The sequence below is a fragment of the Kogia breviceps genome, chromosome 6, assembly GCF_026419965.1.
Source record: "Kogia breviceps isolate mKogBre1 chromosome 6, mKogBre1 haplotype 1, whole genome shotgun sequence".
NCBI classification, from domain to species: domain Eukaryota; kingdom Metazoa; phylum Chordata; class Mammalia; order Artiodactyla; family Physeteridae; genus Kogia; species Kogia breviceps.
The window spans coordinates 45,781,930-45,795,211 of record NC_081315.1 but is presented as its reverse complement, the minus strand read 5'-3'; the positions used below and the strand labels follow the sequence as shown (position 1 = coordinate 45,795,211).

Genomic DNA, 13,282 nt, shown 5'->3' with positions numbered 1-13,282 from the left:
AATTTGCCCTACTTGGCTGCAAGCTTACTTTGGACTAGTAACTCCTTTATTCCTTCTATTTTCTCCCTTTCAGAATGGGACCATTTTATGCCTTTTCCACCATTTTATTTCAGAGGGAGGTAACTTGTTTTCTAGTATCAAAGGTCCGTGGAAGGAGAGGAATTTTGCCCCAGGAAGGACCATACCCAGAGTCTTACCCATTCTGATTTAGATAAGATTTTGAACTTAGAGTTGATACTAGAATGTTGGGATAGAATGAATATATTTTGCACATGGGAAGGACATGAATTTGGGGGAGCCAGAGAGTTGATAGAATTATGGCCCCCCCAGAAAAATATATTGAAATACGAACCACCAGAACCTGTGAATGTGACCTTTTTGGAAATAGGACCTTTGCAGATATAATCAATTTAAGATGAGGTCATACTGGACTAGGGCAGGCCATAACCCAATGTTTGGTATCCTTATGAGATAAGAGAAATCTGGACACAGAAGACACAAGGAGAATGTCAAGTGAAGATGAAGGCAGAGATTGGAGTTATGTGTTTATAAGGCAAGGAACACCAAGGATTGCCAGCAATCACCAGAAGTTTGGAGAGAGGCATGGAACAGATTCTCCCTCAGAACCTCCAGAAGAAGCCAACTCTGCCAGCATCTAAATTTCAGACTTGTAACCTCCAGAACTGTGAGGGAATAAATTTCTGTTGTTTTAAGCCACCCAGCAATTTGCAGTAATTTGTTACAGCAGTCCTAGGAAACGAATACACTATTTCTGTAAGTTTTTCTGTTAAGAGTATAATAACTAAAGGAATGTTTTTCAACCTTCAAAATAGTTCTCAGGAGAAACTATTCTTTAGTTCTTTTGTTCTTTGTCATTGTTCATGTTCTTATGTGGTATATAAAATTGACTTACATATTTATATTTCTTTGGGGGAATTTTGATTAATTTATTAATATTTGTAAAATCCAAGTACTTTTCTGCAATTGTTGAAATTTATTAAATCTTCAAAGCAGTGTGTTAGATTTTTAATGTTGATTCATTTTAGTAAAGCTTGTTTAATAATTTAATTTTCAAATGTGGAATTCTTCCTAAATTCTAGAAGTAGAGTTTATACCTGTTTGTATTTATCACTCACATTTTAAATTGTGAAAAATTTTAAATGTGCATTACTCGGGACTTCCCTGGTGGCGCAGTGGTTAAGAATCTGCGTGCCAGTGCAGGGGAAATGGGTTTGAGCCTTGGTCCAGGAAGATCCCACATGCCACGGAGCAATGAAGCTTGTGCACCACAACTACTGAGCCTGAGCACTAGAGCCATGAGCACAACTACTGAAGCCTGCGCACCACAACTACTGAAGCCTGTGCGCTGCAACTACTGAAGCCCACACGCCTAGAGCCCGTGCTCCGCAACAAGAGAAGCCACTGCAACGAGAAGCCCACGCACCGCAACAAAGAGTAGCCCCCACTCACTACAACTAGAGAAAACCTGTGTGCAGCAACGAAGACCCAAAGCAACCAAAAATAAATTAATTAATTAATTCTTTTTTTAATGTATATTACTTTAGGAAAGAAGTGTTTATCAGTATTTCAAATTTTGCTCATTATTTCAGTTATTAAAATCTTATAAAGTTAAATTAAGGTTAAATTAAATTTATTAGGTTAAATTAAATTTAAATATGAGTTTAGGTATATAGTTTTAAAGCAAACTCCATTTTTGAAATTCAGAATTTAAAGGCAATTGAGGAGTGATAAGTATACATGTTACTTTAAAAAGCATTATTATAACAGAGTTTATAAAGGAAAAATTTAATATGACTTCAAAGATCTCTCATGTTCACAACCCTAAAGCAGTAATTTTCATCTTTACATCTTCCAAATATATACATGAAGTACTTAGTTACCATGATTAATAATTAAACACAGTTTATTTTTTTAAGCATTAAATAGGCCATCTTTAGCAGACAACTTCCTGAGAGTATCTTAAAATTGCAAAATTTTTAAAATTTCAAAAATTGGCTTTTATAGTTATATAAAGTGATGTTGTAGCTACACAGATTCAAACCTTTAATATTACTGGGTTACTTTAACTTTGTACCTGTTTTCTTATTTTCAGCACATAAATGCACATCATGCTTATGAATCTCAGATCTCATCGATGGCAAAAGCCATATCTAGATTAGAAGAAGAGCTGAGACAGCAAGAAGATGAGAAAGCAGCAGTATTAAATGATGTGTCATCTCTTAGAGAACTTTGCATTAAGCTTGATTCGGGCAAAGATATTATGACCCAGCAATTGAATTCCAAAAACCTTGAATTTGAGAGGGTAAGAACTTAAAAGATAATATTGTAGCATATTGTTTTTTTTATATATAAATTTATTTATTTTATTTATTTATTTTTGGCTGTATTGGGTCTTCATTGCTGCACGCGAGCCTTCTCTAGTTGCGGCAAGCAGGGGCTACTCTTCGTTGTGGTGCATGGGCTTCTCATTGCAGTGGCTTCTCTTGTTGCAGAGCACGGGCTCTAGGCGCATAGGCTTCAGTAGCTGTGGCACGTGGGCTTCAGTAGTTGTGGCTCATGGGCTCTAGAGTGCAGGCTCAGTAGTCGTGGCACATGGGCTTAGTTGCTCTGCAGCATGTGGGATCTTCCCAGACCAGGGCTCGAACCCGTGTCCCCTACATTGGCAGGCGGATTCTTAACCACTGTGCCACCAGGAAGTCCCAGTAGTGTATTGTTTTATTCAGCCCTACTCTCATTTGACTACTACATTCTTTGTCGAGGTTTCTTTGGCAAACATGATGATAAAATTAGGTGCTATTTTGAAGCAGATGGGTATTTAGGAGAATACAAGTCTTCTAATTATAGAATAGGAACATATCCCAGTACATTCTCTGTTTAAAACTAAGACTTATATGAAGAATTGAACAGTTCATTCCTTTCTAAGTGGAATATTTTTCCTGATAAAAATCTTACTTAATTTTAAAAGTCGAGTTAACTGGAACGTCCCATTCCCAAACTGAAGCATTACTTTAAACAACCCAATGTGTGTTTTTAAACATGGGTGTTTCCAGTTTTCACTCATTTAGTAGTAACTTTATTTTCAGGTACTGAGAAGCTTCAAGACTGGTTTGACTATATAATCAGAATATACATATTTAATAAATCAGAAGGCCCTCCTTACTGATAGGGTGGTCACATTTTAGGATTTTATGTTAATTACCCTCTCTTGACAAGATAACACAAAAGAAAACTATTTGAGGGTTGGGATAGGTCTTTGCTAAAAATAGCAAAGATTATCTTGAAAATAAGATGTTTTTCTTATATGTGAAAAGTATTACAGAATCTTTAATCAGTACCCAAAATGAAGCAACTGATGTGTGTATAGCTCTGCAGATAATTTTTCAGAGTAAGTCTAAAATTATACTGAAGTAATCTTGCTTTGTTTTTCTTGTAGCTTGCAGTGGAATTAGAAAATGTAAAATCAGAATCAGAGCTGTTAAAAAAACAACTGTCAAGTGAGAGACATACAATTAAAAACCTTGAATCATTGTTGGCTACAAATAGAGATAAAGAATTTCATTCCCATTTAACCTCCCACGAGAAGGATACAGAAATTCAGCTACTTAAAGAGAAGTTAACCCTTTCAGAAAGCAAATTGTAAGCATCATGAATCAACTTGTGTGAGGAAAATAGCTTGTCACAAATAATTTTTCAATATGAATAGTTTTTTATAGATTTGTTGCATAAAACAAATGATAGAAAAATAACGGAGGAAGCAAAAAAAATTTTTTTTTCGAAGTGTTGGGGGACTGGGAGATGGGAATGCAAAGCAAAGTATTTTGATTACATGGCCGCTGCTTTGGGAAACTCAGGGGGTTTAGCTCAGAAGAGACATCATGTTTGGGGGTGTAATTTGTATATGTTCTCCACAGAGGTGGTACCCGTGGAAGTGAACAAGTAGACTTCAGAAAAATACCTAAATTTGAAGAATGGAGAAGTCAGCGAAGGGGAGAGCATTTCAGAATGGGGAGAGTTGGCTGTGTTTCTTGCTGTGGATTAGGAAAAAGACTTAGAAAAGGCCATGAAATTTGACCCTCATAAGGATATTGATTACCTTTTAGGAGATTGATAATGGAGAACTTTGGACATATTTTTGGAAGAAGGGAGGAAACAGTAGATAGTATGAGTGGAATAATTAACTTTTAAAAGGAATTAGAAATATATCTCTTTCTGAGGTAGGAGTCAAGAAAGAGTCAATAAAGATACTTTACTTTTTTTTTTTTTTTTTTCTTTTTTTCTTTTTGCGGTATGCGGGCCTCTCACTGCTGTGGCCTCTCCCGTCGCGGAGCACAGGCTCCGGACGCGCAGGCCTAGCGGCCATGGCTCACGGGCTTAGTTGCTCTGCGGCATGTGGGATCTTCCCGGACCAGGGCACGAACCCGTGACCCCTGCATCGGCAGGCGGATTCTCAACCACTGCGCCACCAGGGAAGCCCGATACTTTACTTTTTGATGTTACAATTCATGTCTTCTCACATTTGTATCTCCAGCATTGCTGCAGTGCCTAGCACATACTAGAAGCTCAGTAAATGTTCGTTAAATAAATGAGATGAATGAAAAAGAAAACTTTGTGATAGAAGCTCCAGACATTTATGGAATTATTGTTGAAAAGTCTTCTCTTTTTTTCATCCTTATATGTCACCTCCATTTGTATTTATTAATAACAAAAACAAAAATCCATAGCACTTGTTGCTATAAAACAGAGTATTATTTATTTGATTTTCTAAATTTGTTTTTAAGAAATAGTCAAAGCCGGGAAAACACCATGCTTCGGGCTAAAATGGCACAATTACAAACAGATCTTGATGTTCTGAAAAGGCAGATTTCAACTGAAAGATATGAACGGTAAGAATATATTTTTAGTGTTGAACAGCGTTTTTATTTATTCCCTATTCTATTCCAAAAGAATTTAATATGGCTTACAAATAGCAAACTTTTCTTAGCATTAATATGTAAAATAAAGTTCTTTGGTAATTCTTCCTAAAAAGGCAACGAGTGTTGTAGAAGATAATATCCCCACAATAAAGTAGTAAGTATTGTATAAGTGTTTGTTGTAGCATTCCTCAGGGCAAAATTAGGGCATTATTTCAAAGGATATAGTTAGGGAATCAGCAAGCTAGTAAGGATTCTAAAAGAGCCCAAAACATTATGGTCCAATAGGAAATTCCAAATACAAATCATCTTAAAAGCGATGATGCTGATGATCTTAAGGGCACTTAACAAATATATGCCAGATACTATGTATGTATTTGATTAATCCTATTAACTATCTATTATCGTGCCTATATTATTATTAGAAACTAAGGTCACGCAAATAGTAAATAGCAGAGCCAAGACTAAAATCCAAACAGGTTTGTCTAATTTTAAAGCCTGTGCTCTTAATCTTTTCAGTATATTCCCTACAGCTTAGGAATTTTCATAGTCACTTATATTTCAGTTCATTTGCTTTATTATGTTGAAAATTTTAATCTCCAAGTGTTAGGAACAGGAATGAGACCTGCTTTAACAGTTAAAATCCAAGTCTAATTTGTGAATCAATTTGTCAATTTACTTTTCTTCCATTATTCTTTCCTACTGTATTAATACCATAGGCATCAGCATTCCTAAGATTTCATTCTCAAATAGTGGTCAGATTGCTTATTTAGGTCAATATTTTGAGTTCTCTAATCTTATTCTTAACCATTTGCTTCAAAACTTTTAAGTGATGTGCAATTTGGATTATAGATGGAATTTGCTAGGAAATCAATATTTGTGATTTCAAAGAGAAATGAAGCCTGAGGTTGCATCAGTGTCATGAAAGCAGTGTTGTTAATTCCTTGTAATTTAGAAGATCTATTTTCTGAATGTACTAAACTGTATATGTGTAATGATTTTCATTTATTAATGGCAACTGAAATTCTCTTCAATTCAAGGGTCCTAAATCTAAGCTCTCTGTTGCCTAGGGTTGTAGACTCCCTTAATTCTTCTCCTTTTTCCTTGCCCCTGGTCCCCAAGGAAACCTTGACCCACATGACCATGTCTTTCCTTCTCTTTACCATGCAACTAGATCATGCATTTTTAAAGAGGCAGTATTGTCACTGCAGGGAACAATATGGATTCTTGGGGAAGAGGGAATGGCAAAGAAACCTTAGGTACTACAGTGATTTACGGCCCTCCAAAGGGCCACAGTATATTAACAGTGTATCTGTGTATTAAAATCTGATGTATTAAAATTGGACGGAGGGGGAATAATTTGGGGAGGGGCATCTAAAAAAGTTTTTTTAGGGGATTATAATGAAAAAAGTTTGTGAAGCACCCATCTAGGTAGAAATCCTAGGTACCGAAGAGCTCAAGCCAGAAAGTCTGGGCCAGGAACTGTGAAGAGCCCACAGTAGAGGTGGCAACAGAGTCATCATGCTTTGTGGGGCAGACCCAGATATAACAGAAAGTAGAGTATTTTACTTCTAACATTTAGGCGTTTTGAGACAGGAAGAAGGAAGAGGACTAGATTTATGTGCAAGAAGAGGTGGGAAAGGTAGGGGCAGAGAGGGGAACCAACCAACTTTGAAAATCTATATTCAGAGGGGCTTTGAACAATCTCTTCAAGTACATATTCCTTTAATTGACATCTTTTATCCTCAACTTAAAAATGATATAAAGACATAGGATTTATTTATTTGTTTGCTTGTTTGTTTATGGCTGCGTTGGGTCTTCGTTGCTGCGTGGGCTTTCTCTAGTTGCGGTGGCAAGCACGGGCTACTCTTCGTTGAGGTGTGCGGGCTTCTCAATGTGGTGGCTTCTCTTGTGGAGCACAGGCTCTAGGCGCGCAGGCTTCAGTAGTTGTAGCTCATGGGCTCTAGAACGCCGGCCCAGTAGTTGTGGCACACGGGCTTAGTTGCTCCGCAGCATGTGGGATCTTCCTGGACCAGGGCTCAAACCTGTGTCCCCTGCATTGGCAGGTGGATTCTTAACCACTGTCCCGCCCGGGAAGTCCCTACAAAGGATTTAAATTTAGTTGAAATACTAATTAATCAATTGATGAGAAATTACTTAACTAATAACATTAACAGGACCTTTTATTTGTTTATCACTTTTTGGTATAATCTCTTATTTTGTCTTTATTGACAGAGAACGAGCAATCCAAGAGATGCGTCGGCACGGTCTTCGCACACCGCCGCTTAGTTCTACTCTGAAGTCTCCTTTACATTCTCCTGAACATGTAAACTGATTATCAGAAAGGTATGTATGTAACACCAAGTACAAGCAAAACTTATCTCTGGTTATAAAAATTACAAAAGTTGTTTTCTGTGTGGGGCGAGAGGAGATTGCCTATAAAGGTGGTAGGGAACTTTCAGAGGTAATGGAATGTGCTGTATCATGGTAGTGATGGTTATATGCCTGTATACAATTGTAAAAATTCATTGAACTGAACGTTTACAGTCCATGTATTTTATTGTATATAAATTATACCTTAATTAAAAAAGAGAAGACATCTGGGGACTTCCCTGGTGGTCCAGTGGTAAAGAATCTGCCTTCCAATGCAGGGGACATGGGTTTGATCCCTGATCAGGGAACTAAGATCCCACATGCCGTGGGGCCACTAAGCCCATGCACCACAACTACTGAGCTCGCGTGCCTCAGTGAGAGCCTGGGTGCCACAAACTACAGAGCCCACGTGCTCTGGAGCCTGCACACCACAACTAGAGAGAGAAAACTCACGCACCACAACTAGAGAGAAGCCCACGTGCCGCTACAACTAGAGAGAAAACCTGCATGCCACAACTAGAGAGAAGCCCATGCACCACTACAACTAGAGAGAGAAAACTCACGTACCACAACTAGAGAGAAGCCCATGTGCTGCTACAACTAGAGAGAAAACCTGCACGCCACAACTAGAGAGAAGCCCATGCGCCACTGCAACTAGAGAGAGAAAACCCACGTACCACAACTAGAGAGAAGCCCATGCACTACAAGGAAGAGCCTGCATGCCGCAACGAAAGATCCCGCATGCCTCAACGAAAGATCCCGCATGCCTCAATGAAGATCCCACATGCCGCAACTAAGACCCGATGCAGATTTAAAAAGAGAGAGAGAGAGAAGACATCCACAACAAAAATTAAATGACAGTATGAAATATCACAGGGTAATATTTGATGAAGTGCCAAACTCAAGATACAAATAACAGATAGTGAAAGTATGGACAAAGACATAGAAAATATTATTTAATATTGAAAGCTAGATATTTTAAGGTAAATTATTATATACATACAGAAAAGTGCTATATCATAGGATATACAGCTCAATGTATTTTTACAAAGTGAACACACCTATACAACCTGCACCCGGATCAAGAAACAAAACATGACCTCTCTTGGGTGTCCTTCTGGTCATAAGCCTTACCCTAAAAGTAACTGTCTCGGTTATTAAAAACATAGATTTCTTTTGTCTGTTTCTGGACATTTTATAAATGAAATCATATATTTCTGGCTTTTTTTCTCAATAGTACCTTTGTGACATTCATCTGTACTGCTGTGTACTTGTAGACGGTTCAGTCTTGTTGCTATATAGTATTCCATTATGTGAACATACCACACAGTCCATTTACTCATTCTGTTTTTGATGGGCATTTGATAATTTCCAGTTTGGGCTATTACAGATAGAATTATGATGAACATTCTAGCAGCTTATGTTGGCGAACAGATGTGTGCGTTTCTTTTGGGTATACACTTAGGAGTGAGATTTTCAGGTCACTGGGCACGCATGTGTTCGAGCTTGAGTAGTTATGGTAAGTCAGTTTTCCAAAGTGATTGTAAAGAGCTAGGACATATTTGGCTGAGGAAGCGTCAAAGTGATGTGCTCATGGGAGATGGAAGTGAATGGGAAAGAAGCATGTCAGACCCAGGGTTTGAAAAGTAGCTGACTAAAAAATGCAGGCTTATTGACAGAAATAGTGAAATCAGTCCTTTAAAAAATTATTCATTTTTTGGCCTCTCTCAGTAGAATTTTATAGGAGATAATTAAGCATATCCTTGGTGACTTCGGAATCCTCGTAAGAGTATTAGCTATGTTCTATTCTTTAATATACTGATGCCTCAGGGTTTATTGGTATTTGTAGGGCCTATGTTTAAATGATTTCTGATTGCTGCGCTTTTGCTTTTGTGTTTGTTTATTTGATTAAAACATTTGTTTTCCTCTTTCATTTTGAGGACCACTTCCTAGTGCTGGCAGCAGTCACTTTGTCCTCACAGCTTCTAAGCTGCTGCATTAATTTGAATGTGATTAGATGGAGGTTCTGCTTCTCATTATAAAGCCTCTTGGCAGTTGTGACACAAGCAGTTTTTCATGCTTGATTCACAGTTACATTTTAGATCGAGGGTTGGTAAACTAGGCCCTATAGACCAAATCCACACCACTGCCTATTTTTGTAAATTAAGCTTTATTAAGCCACACCCATTTGTTTACATATTGTCTCAGACTGCTTTTCTGCAGTGGCAGAATTAGGTAGTTGTGACAGAGACCGTGTGGCCCACAAATCTGAAATATTTATTTACTAACTGGACTTTCACATCACATAGCCCCTGGAAAACATCTGTATACTTGTGAGATAATAAGAGCGAAAAAGCAAGTAATTCCTTAGTTTATGAAAAGAGGCTTGACTCCCAGGGATCCCCAAACTATACTTTAAGAACCACTGATCTAGAACATAGTGCTTTCCAGCAATCTCTAAAGCTGTAATGAATTAGAAAACTTTTTAAAATTATGATAAAATATATATAACATGAACTTTGCCTACTTTTTTTAAAAGATTTTTTTTTGATGTGGACCATTTTTAAAGTCTTTATTGAATTTGTTACAATATTGCTTCTGTTTTATGTTTGTTTGTTTTTCTGGCCAGGAGGCATGTGAGATCTTATTTCCCTGACCAGGGATCGAACCCACACCCCCTGAATTGGAAGGCGAAGTCTTAACCACTGGACCACCAGGGAAGTCCCTGAACTTTGCCTTCTTAACTATTTTGTAAAGTGTACAACTCAGTGGCATTAAATTCAAAATGTTGTACAACCATCACCACTATTTCCAGAATTTTTTATCACCCAAACAGAAACTCTATTAAGAGACTCTATTAAGCAATAACTCTCCAGTCCCCTGTCTTCACTTCCCTGCCCCTGATAACCTCTAATCTACTTTCTATCTCTATAAATTAGCCTACTCTAGATTTTCATATAAGTGAATTTATATAATATTTGTCTTTTTGCATCTAGCTTATTTCATTTAGAATAATGTCTTCAGGGTTCATCTGTGTTGTAGCATGTATCAGAACTTCATTCCTTTTCATCCCTGAATGATATTCCTTTGTGTTTATACCACATTTTGTTCTTTTGCTCATCAGTTGATGGACACCTGGGTTGTTTTCATCTCTTAGCTATTGTGAATAATGCTGCTGTGAACATTGGTGTACAAGTATCTGTTTTAGTCTGTTTTAATATCTTTTGGGAGTACCTAGAGATGCTGGGTCATAAGGTAATTCTATGTTTAACTTTTTGATTACCTGCCAAACTTTTTCCACATGACTATACCATTTTACATTCTCAACAGCAGTCTAAGAGTTCCAGTTTTCCAAGTCCTTGTCAACACTTGTTATTTTCCATTTTTTAATTACAACCATTCTAGTAGATGTAGATTAGAAAATGTCTATAACCATTAACAAATTCCCAGAGTATCCTAATGATGTTGTTAATTGGTAACACATTTCCATTCATATTTTCTAACATTGTCACTAAAATTAATTTTAAGGGGTTTCCCCATAAGTACCCAGAAATGAATATGAAATATTCATATCAAGCCATATTTACAGTGTCTCTAATAGTTAACATATATAATCCAGTTTTGCTTTTACTGTTTTGATTATTGCATCTAAAAAATGCTCACTGAGAAAACAAAATACAAAAGTATAAAGAAGATAACCAAAATCACTTTTTTTAACTTTTTTTTTATTGGAGTAAAATACACATACGGTCAAATTTATCATTTTAGCCTTTTTTTTTTTTTTTTGTGGTACACAGGCCTCTCACTGTTGTGGCCTCTTCCGTTGCAGAGCACAGGCTCCGAACGCACAGGCTCAGCGGCCATGGCTCACAGGCCCAGCCCCTCCGTTGCATGCGGGATCTTCCCGGACCGGGGCACAAACCCGTGTCCCCTGCAGGCAAATTCTCAACCACTGCGCCACCAGGGAAGCCCTTAACCATTTTTTTTTTTTTTTTTTTTTGCTGTATGCGGGCCTCTCACTGCTGTGGCCTCTCCCGTTGTGGAGCACAGGCTCCGGACGCACAGGCTCAGCGGCCATGGCTCACGGGCTTAGTTGCTCCGCGGCATGTGGGATCTTCCCGGACCAGGGCACGAACCCGTGTCTCCTGCATCGGCAGGCGGATTCTCAACCACTGCGCCACCAGGGAAGCCCCCCTTAACCATTTTTAAGTGTACATTTCTCTGGCAGTTAGTACATTCACACTCTTGTGCAAAAATCATCTCCACCATCAATCTTCAGAACTTTTTCATCTTCCCCAGCTAAAACTCTGTACCCATTAAATACTACCTCCCCATTTTCTCCTTCCCTTAACCTCTGACAATCACCATGACAATGTCTGTCTCTATGAATTTGACTATTCTTTGTACCTTAAGTAAGTGGAACCATGCAGTATTTGTGTTTTTGTGACTGACTTATTTCACTTACTATAATGTTTTCAAGTTTTATCCATGAGGGAGGGAGTATGTGTCAGAATTCCCTTCCTTTTTGAGGCTAAATATTATTCCATTCTATGTATATAGCACACTTTGTTTATCCATTCATCACTTGGGTTGCTTCCACCTTTTGGCTATTGTAAAAATGCTGCTGTGAACATGGATGTACAAATCAAAATCACTTTTAATCCTACAACCCAGAGAAAATAGCAATTAGCCATTTGGTACACTCCCTTCTTTTTTTTTTTTTTTTTTTTTGCGGTACGCGGGCCTCTCACCGTTGTGGCCTCTCCCGTTGCAGAGCACAGGCTCCGGACGCGCAGGCTCAGCAGCCATGGCTCACAGGCCTAGCCGTTCCGCGGCGTGTGGGATCTTCCCAGACCAGGGCACGAACCTGTGTCCCATGCATAGGCAGGCAGACTCTCAACCACTGTGCCACCAGGGAAGCCCCCTTCTTTTTTTTTTTTTTAAATAAGGTCTTTTTTTTTTTTTAACTTTATTTATTTATTTATTTTGGCTGTTACATGCGGCATGTGGAATCTTTGCAGGATCTTAGTTCCCTGACAAGGGGTCAAATCTGTGACCGCTGCATTGGGAGGGGAGCACGGAGTCTTAACCACTGGACCACCAGGGAAGCCCCTACTTCTTATGTTTAATTTGTAATAAATATACACACAAGCATAGACATACATGTATAATTCTAATAGAAATCATACTCAAAATAGTTTTTATCAGTTTTTTTGTTTTGTTCTGTGGGGTTTTCCCCTTAATAGAGTTGCATGCATTTATTCTTATCATTAAAAGCATTTTCAAAAATGCCATTTTAAAATAGTGATTTAACAGTTGATCACATGGATATTCCATGAATTATTTAATCATTCTCCTCTTATGGAACATATATCGATAGTTTCCAACTTTTTTTTTTCTTATAAACAATGTTTTACATCAGTATTTGCCAACCTGTCTGATAATTTCTTCTTAAGTATGTCTTCCTCGGTGTAGAAAAAAATAATTACTTTCTCTGTGTTTCCATTGTGTGATTTTTAATATTTTAATGTCTGTGTTTTTTAATTGGGAGGGTGGTTAGACAGCACGTAAGGTCAAAATACTTGGAAAAATATTTGACTATCCCTAACATGCTATTTTAAGACTCAGACAACGTAATTTACAGTACTTGTTTGTAATTTTATGAAACCTATACATCATAGTATCCCTTCTTTTGAGCAATTTTTCTCAATTAACATTCTGTGTTACCCCATTCTTTTCACTGTGTGTCATTCTTTTAGTACTCATATACTTCGAAGTGCTCTTGTATAATAGTTTAAAGGGAATATCTTTTTGAAATATAGAACAGTACTTCTTGACTATTAACTGTAAATTTGATTGTGGGCAAAGTTTTTATTAGATTATAATTTCAGTTAAAACATTACTGAATTGCAGTTTTTCGTGAAAGTACTGAATAATTTTATCATTTTTTTCTTAATCTACCTTTCCCTTCCCCCCTT

At 37.6% G+C, this 13,282-nt stretch overlaps 1 protein-coding gene across 1 annotated transcript in view; it reads left to right on the top strand.

Moving 5' to 3' along the window:
• CEP135 (centrosomal protein 135) overlaps positions 1–13,282 on the top strand; it is a 79,097-nt gene that overhangs the window by 63,936 nt on the left and 1,879 nt on the right. The window contains exons 22-25 of the mRNA XM_059065925.2: positions 2,114–2,323; positions 3,455–3,657; positions 4,800–4,904; positions 7,167–7,277. Coding sequence (XP_058921908.1) covers positions 2,114–2,323; positions 3,455–3,657; positions 4,800–4,904; positions 7,167–7,266 — 618 coding nt within the window. The 3' untranslated portion in view covers positions 7,267–7,277. The remainder of the gene's footprint in view (positions 1–2,113; positions 2,324–3,454; positions 3,658–4,799; positions 4,905–7,166; positions 7,278–13,282) is intronic.